Raw genomic sequence first — 7,234 nt, forward strand, 5'->3', positions numbered from 1 at the left:
AAAACTCCACTTTGCCTATGTGACAAGTTATGTGGAATGCATGTTAACGAAGGACCATAAATTACTTTAATGACGAAATGTGAAAACATCTAGTATATATACCAAAGCAAAGATGGAGAAATCAAGACTTGCTTTCTCTCACAATTCTCATTTAATATTTTCGACTATTCTAATATACAAACATTTATTCTTATGTCAGGGTGGTCGCATCCTTCTTTATGGCGAGCTTAACAACAGTCTATTTTGAGGTTATTTGATCAGTCAAAGGTGCTCAAAGATTCATTTCCTTAACGTGTTAATGTGGAATCAGTCTAAATATGCTTTTTGTTGATCCATTTTCTTGAAACCTTAAACCGTAAATGGTGAATTTGCTTCTTCATTGATTCATTCCCTTGAAGTGTTTACCGGGAATTAGTCCATGACTAGAATCCGCTTCATGATTCAAGCATATTCCATTTCAATCGATCACTCAAAACGATATACCTCTACCTTGCCTCACAACCCATATAATCTTTGTAGTATGATCAAATACATCTCCTTGGGTTTTGCCCTTAATGACTCATGCATTTTACACCCTTCAAGGAGAGATTTTCATGTAGACATCAATATCTAAGTGACACTGTTGAGATGCAATTCTACATTTTTAGAGATTACAAGGTTGAGTAACCATATAAAGAAAATAGATATGCATTCAACTCAAAATATCTTGCAAGTTTCTACAGTTTTAAGTTGTTCACGCAAAGTAATGTTTGCTGCATGAAAGATGGAGCGCGCCTTCCAGTTCCACCTCATTTTCATCCTTATAACAGATGAATACAGCTTCAACCATCCTAGAAACCCTCTGTAAGTGCAAAAACACGGCCCGACAAAGGTGGGCCCAGTGCAGAAACAGCTTCTTTAATAACCTGATTTACACAAAGCAGATCAGCTCAAATCCCATGAAAATGCTAATAATAATACTCGACTCCAAGAGATGCTGCTAAAACTTACATCCAACTGATACCGAGCTGAAAAGTGGATCAATACAATTGCTTTATTCTCAAATCTGCTTGCATGATTAACTATCTGAATCACCAAAAAAATAGATCACAAAAATGTCATTATCATGACGAATTACGTATCTTTTACATATAGATCAAGATTTGACCATTTGACCTCAGATAAATGTGTGTGGCCATAGTCTCTCGCATTCTCCACCATCATTGAATTCTCCACATACGTGCTCTGCATGCATGATCGTAAGAAAACGTAATTCGATTACTAAAAAAAGCGAACATGTGGTACCTCCATAATGAGAACCTTTGCCTTCAACACATCAGCATTATCGTCATCAACGATGAAGTCGGATGTAGTATCTCCTGTAAAAGCGACTTCAGGTGACGTTGTCGTGTATGTTATCTGCCATAAATATAAATTCACCTAGTTAGTTTCTAGATTTTGTTGAATATAATATTATTTAACAGCTAAAATTGGCAAACAAACCTCCACACCTGAGAACTTCAACTTCTTGATTTCATCCCCCGGAAGACCGACATACTCGGGTTTAAGCTTTTGTTTCACTGAATAAATTACATAACCCTGTCACAATCCAAACAACAGTAAGTAAATACTTATGTATTTTTTGTTAAAACATGCAACAGTGATGAGTAAAGACAACTAGCCTGACTTGGTATGACGTGATACGTCTTAAATGCTTTTACTTTCATATCTTTTCTCAAGTAGAATTCTTCCCCTGCAGATGTAGTGATGTCAGCTTGATATGAATTATCGAGTAAAATGCCATTTTCGTCCCTGAGGTTTGGCCAGTTTTACGATTTCCGTCCAAAGGTTTGTTTTTCCGCATCTGGATCTAAAAGGTTTGAAATCTTGCCATTTTCATCCGGCTCGTTAACTCCATCCAATTTCCCCGTTGAGTCAGGGGTATTTTCGTCTTTTTTGTTAACTTAAAGGGCAATTCGGTCCTTTTCACTTTATGTACAAGCATTTAGCATAATATACAAGTATTGCCCTTTAAGTGAAAAAGACAGAATTACCCCTGACTTAAGAGAGAAAAATAGATGAAGTTAACGAGCCAGATGAAAATGACAAGATTTCAAACCTTTTGGATCCAGATGCGGAAAAACAAACCTTTGGACGAAAGTCGCAAAACTGGCCAAACCTAAAGGACGAAAATGGCATTATACTCTAAATTATCAAATTGAAATAATAATAACAATTAGAATTGCAACTCTTTTTTTTTACCAATATCCAATCCAATCAAAGTATGCTTCAGTTCTGATTGGTCCATTGCACGGTGTGCTTCAAAGATTTTTTCAACATTTTCTTTAATGACTTTTGGTACAATGATTGTTGGTGGAGACATTCTGTATAAACCACGAGTTGCAACATACATAGGCAATCCTCCCTAGAACAATGTTTGTGTTTTAACGTTGTCAAAATGAAGTAGAAATTAATACTAAAAGTAAAAAAGAATAGTGAGGGAGATTGAGAGAAGTACAATGTGATCCATGTGACCGTGAGAAATGAAAAGAAATTGCTGAGAAATGGCTCGTTGGGGGCACTTTCCGATGTCGAAAGCTAAGTTGAGAGTGGGAAGAATTATACAAGTTTCATGCCCTGCTATTGACAGCCCTTCGATCGGGTAATCTTCGATAACCAAACCTTTTTTCTTCTTTGTTTCCATTGCTACCCAGATGCAGATTCAATAAATCAAATAAACTTGCACCTGTAAGTATGTTGAACAAATATTTGATCACTAATATTCTTTCAATAAAGGTAATTAATGTTGTCACGGTTTACGTAAATTCAATTTCTAGGGCTGTCTATCTATGCAAAGGTTTTCACCCAAGGCTACACTTCAGTAGAACTTTCATGCAATTTCTGGTTAGAAATTTCATCGTCTACATGATATATATATCCAGCCGATGATAAATGCCCACATCTAACATTGGCATTACATCAAACACCTAGTGGGCGATAAAATACTAGAAGTACGCAACAAAGTATACACTATCGAATGATTTTACAGAAAACAATTACAAAAAAAAAAAAAATAACAAAAAAAAGAATTAGACAAACAAAATAACCCAACAACCATATATGCATAATGCTTGCAAATTATCAACATGTCTCTCTTATAACCTCTACAATGAGAGAAAGGTACCCAAAATCAAGGAGACAACCAGAAAGACGAAGATGAGTATGCATAAATCGGCCAACTTTGAACAATAAATTGAGAATTTATCATCCAACTTTAAACACTGAAATTAGTATTTATAGACTTTATGTTGTGACTCACTGTATCAATATTCAACCCACCCGTTGTTATTTCAGTCCCAGCTAACCTTTTTATATTTTATTCATGACAGAAAATACAATTTCATGAGCATAAACGAGCACAGAAGGACAATCTCCAATGGCATCTCAATTATCAATACAAGAAAGATAAATGCACAATTATGATGTAATATTGTAAATCAACACACAACAGAAAACTAACAAGCCACACGATGTTGATGATTACCAATATACCACTATGAATCCATGAAGTAAGTTCCTTTTAGGGTACTAACTAGTTACTACTACTATTACTACTAAAACTTTCATTGGGGATTTTTATCGAACACTTGGTGATCATAAAACGAACAAAAACAATAGCTTTTCATCTGCACCTAAATCTTGCAAACCCATTCACAATAAAGAAGTACAATAACACCTGTACAAATTGTACATGGAAATTAGCATAGGAATCGTGAACAACTTGCAATAAACCAAAGACTGAACGTACCAGCAGAAAATATCGCCTCTGCCACTGGCCTGAATGAAGCGAGCAGAATTCGTCGTTCACCTGTATGAAACGAGCAGAATTCGTCGATCGCTGGATGAAACGAGCAGAAATCACTGGTGGCCTGATGTATAAGTGACAGCTTCACCTGTATCAAACGAGTCGGTGAAGAAAACCTTTCAAAGCCAACCGTTCATTCTGATCGGTCTGACCCGAGGGTTTTTACCCGCACCCAGGGTCGTTCCTACGTTTTTAGAGACCCTAAGCAAACTACAAAGTGGAGGCCCTTTTGCAAAATTATCATTTTCAACGTATTTAGTAACAAAACCCTCCTCCTTTACCCGGGCTTGGGACCGACAATTATAAACTAAAGAGTTTATAGTTGGCAACGTTTACATAAATTGTTGAAAGTTATATGTTTTGTATAGATTAAGCATATGCTTAAATAAAACTTACTTTTCTAGCTATAATTGAGTCAAACTCTTTGATGAAAGAATCGTAATCAAGTTATTCTAACAATGAGCCCTAAACAACAAAGTAAAATAAGCAAATAAGCCCTAAACAACAAACTGAAATCAGCAAATAAGCCCTAATTCCCTAAACTACAACTTGAAATCAGCAAATCATCAATATATATGACTGATTAGCATGTAATCAAAGTTAAAATAGTCGTTGTACCTGTCAAGCTATGTTCTTCAGTTGAGACTTTAGATTGCGATGGATACCATGATCGCCGCTCTAATTGCCTGGTTCCATATCGATTCATTCGCACATCTGATAATCGTGGCGCTTTCAGTCTTTCACGCCGCCAATATCCGCGCTTTCAATATCCCGTTTATGGAATTTGGATGATTGGGCCTGGTCTCCTTAGTGTAACAGTGTTTGTAAATGGGCCTGGTATTAGAAAATTGGTGGCCTTCAACTGTGGCCTGTGTCTAAGGTTACAAGCCCATCGGGCCGGCCCTGCCCGCACCCCATTTAGCCAATTTTCAACCCATTGATACCTTTGACTAGTGATATCGGGTTGATTAATGGGTTAAAATGTGCAACCCTTATCCAACCCATATTATTATTAGTGTAAAGTACTAAAATAGGTTTAGTCATTTTTGTTTGTTCCATTCAAAATGATTTCTTTTGTACATTTGAGTCCTTCAGGTTTGCGTTTTATTGTCATTTTCATCATTGAGTTTGACAAGTTATTGTGACTTTCGTCCCTTGAAATTTGGCTCTTAAGGATTAAAATGACAAGATTCCAAATTTTTGGATGAAAATGACACATTAGGGACGAAAGTGATCAAGCCTTAAGGAAGAAAATAACATTTTACTCTTATTAGTATTTGTGTCAATAAAGTTAATTGTTCTTGAAGTTGTTTTTGGTTATGTGTACCTTTTTTTTACTAATTAATGATGAGTTTAGTTAACTTACAGTATACATATTACATTACATTACATTGGAATTAGAATAAAAAAATCATGAAACCATATTGGTATTCTTGAACCAAACCATCTGCCAAAATGGTTCATTGCCTATTGATACATGAAACTTGGGTCAAAAGGAACCTCCTATATAACAAAAATATTAAGTTGAAGCAGGCTAAGCCAATGTCCAAGGACTAAAGTTTGGAACAAAAATTGATACTCTTGCAAGAAAGGTAAAAGGTTATCTCAATCCTTACCATCTCTTGAAATCAAAGTATTATCACGTCCTGTATATAACTTGTCGTTTTTGCAATCATATTTATATAACAAACTAATCATCCATTATTAATATCTTACTTCAAACACGTACCCTAAATCGCTTAAACTTCATTTATTAATGGCGCAAATCTCAGGAAGATCGCCTTTTGATAACAAACCAAGCTTGGGGAGTTTGGTATTTGAAGAGTTTGTGCCTCCTTCAGCATGGACAGATGACTCGACGTGCCTTCTTGTTGATCTTCCTGGTACATCAAACTCGTCATCATAATTATTGTGAATTTAGATTTTAGAGACTTAGTTGATATGATAAAATGGCGGGTCAACCGCATTGGGTAACAAGTCAAAAGTGGTCGTTTCCACACACTTTTCATTCATTTTCATAGACAAAAGAAATAGTATTATAATTTGTAACTATCAATCAAATTCTTAAATAAAATACTTTAGAACACAACACGAATAGACTTTGGGTAGTTTTCAACGTGTTAAACCAGTCCCCTTTTAGCGTTTTTTTTCATCTAAGACATTTGAGGCGTCACACATGGTCCAAAATCCATCATCTACAAACGATACAGAACATATTTCATTGTATTGCAGGTTTCAAGAGGCAAGAGCTAAAGCTTCAAGTCGACAACCAAACACATTTAGTAGTTAACGGAGAAAGGCAGGTGCGAGAGAATAAATACAAACGATTTGAACAAAGATTTGAATTGCCAAAAAACGTAGACACTGAAAAGATAACAAGGGAGCTTGATGGTGAAATTCTATTTATTTCAGTCCCAAAGAAAGTTGAACATAAACACCAAGATATCAAACATGACAACATTCCCGCACCAGTAAGTAAGTGATAACATATATAGCGAGGAAAGTAATAAAAATAAACAACCAGACGCTGCTGATGTAAATGAAGATGAAACTGATAACAAAGATGGTAAAAGAAACAAACACCGAATGTGTTTTGATGAGAATAGGAGGCAAAAGACAGATTTATTTCTAAGACTTGCAATGCAGAAATTAAAAAATAATAAAGGGATTGTTGCGACAGCAATCTTTACATTTTCATTAGGTGTGCTGGTAACTCAGAAGTTTCGGTCAAATGGAAATTGATGGAGGGAGCTCTTGTTGTACATAATACATATTTTACCAATTATCAAGTTGTACTTTATTACCAATGAACATTCTCACCTCAGAGGAAAACATAAGTATCATTACTATTCCTTTCTTTGTCTTACTTTATGAAAAAATGGCCACTTGATCGAAAACTACATACTATTGACACAAAAGTTATGAACTAAAAATGAAATTATGTCCATGCTTGAAGGCCAAGAGACAATTCCTGACTCATAGAGAGAATACTCTTGATAGAAGACAAAATATATAGGTTTCTTTTATAGTAGATTCTAACCATTTGTCATCAACTAACAACTAAGAAATTATATACAACTTGTAAGATATCAAATGTGACAACTAATCAACTCGTGATTTGCTTATTAAACGAATATTAAGAAAAATCTTCTAAATCAAAATTGAGATTTATTGTTGTTTTCACACGTCTTACACATTCCCACCACCGATCCATGTATATATCAGTTGATTGGATTATATGTCCATTATAATTTTCCATCACTTGAAAAAAAACTCACCTTGGAGGTCTTGGAGTATAGAGTTCAAGTTGATGTGTTGTCAAAAAGTTACATATTTTCATAATCTCTGCGCCACCTTTGGTTTTGAATGTAAACCATGTTAAATGTTATT

At 35.1% G+C, this 7,234-nt stretch overlaps 2 protein-coding genes across 4 annotated transcripts; one reads left to right on the forward strand and one right to left on the reverse strand.

Moving 5' to 3' along the window:
* Positions 1-648: 648 nt before the first annotated feature.
* On the reverse strand, positions 649-4,622 carry LOC110879724 (tRNase Z TRZ1). Of its 3 annotated transcripts, none has more exons than XR_004867979.1 (10): positions 4,463-4,622; positions 3,788-3,932; positions 2,498-2,725; positions 2,242-2,404; positions 1,667-1,732; positions 1,483-1,578; positions 1,285-1,398; positions 1,156-1,224; positions 991-1,065; positions 649-905 (listed from the first exon to the last, which is right to left on the reverse strand). XR_004867979.1 is itself a non-coding variant. In XM_022128243.2 (10 exons), exons 3-10 carry the CDS (start codon positions 2,681-2,683, stop codon positions 831-833), a joined length of 849 nt encoding a protein of 282 aa, XP_021983935.1. In that variant the 5' UTR covers positions 2,684-2,725; positions 3,788-3,932; positions 4,463-4,621; the 3' UTR covers positions 664-830. The 3 variants fall into 3 exon arrangements, 2 of the variants coding, with proteins under 2 accessions (XP_021983935.1, XP_021983937.1); XM_022128243.2 differs by having other exon boundaries at positions 664-905; positions 1,662-1,732; positions 4,463-4,621; XM_022128245.2 differs by lacking the exon at positions 3,788-3,932 and having other exon boundaries at positions 664-905; positions 1,662-1,732; positions 4,463-4,595.
* A 900-nt stretch (positions 4,623-5,522) lies between these two features.
* On the forward strand, positions 5,523-6,724 carry LOC110874999 (inactive protein RESTRICTED TEV MOVEMENT 2). The gene is made up of 2 exons (XM_022123285.2): positions 5,523-5,727; positions 6,077-6,724. The coding sequence occupies exons 1-2, from the start codon at positions 5,601-5,603 to the stop codon at positions 6,325-6,327; spliced, it is 378 nt and encodes a 125-aa protein (XP_021978977.1). The 5' UTR covers positions 5,523-5,600; the 3' UTR covers positions 6,328-6,724.
* The last annotated feature ends 510 nt before the right edge of the window (positions 6,725-7,234 follow it).

The sequence above is a fragment of the Helianthus annuus genome, chromosome 9 (assembly GCF_002127325.2).
Source record: "Helianthus annuus cultivar XRQ/B chromosome 9, HanXRQr2.0-SUNRISE, whole genome shotgun sequence".
In the NCBI taxonomy this organism is placed as follows: Eukaryota; Viridiplantae; Streptophyta; class Magnoliopsida; order Asterales; family Asteraceae; genus Helianthus; species Helianthus annuus.

What these genes read in the sequence shown, in the direction of transcription:
- LOC110879724 (XM_022128243.2), bottom strand. Translation starts at nt 2,683, where the DNA reads ATGGAAACAAAGAAGAAAAAAGGTTTGGTTATCGAAGATTACCCGATC. An exon ending in TTTGATTGGATTGGATATTG is followed by an intron (nt 1,733 to 2,241) that starts GTAAAAAAAAAG and finishes CTACATCTGCAG; the next exon opens with GGGAAGAATTCTACTTGAGA. An exon ending in CAAAGGTTCTCATTATGGAG is followed by an intron (nt 1,225 to 1,284) that starts GTACCACATGTT and finishes TCATGCATGCAG; the next exon opens with AGCACGTATGTGGAGAATTC.
- LOC110874999 (XM_022123285.2), top strand. Translation starts at nt 5,601, where the DNA reads ATGGCGCAAATCTCAGGAAGATCGCCTTTTGATAACAAACCAAGCTTG. An exon ending in CCTTCTTGTTGATCTTCCTG is followed by an intron (nt 5,728 to 6,076) that starts GTACATCAAACT and finishes ATTGTATTGCAG; the next exon opens with GTTTCAAGAGGCAAGAGCTA.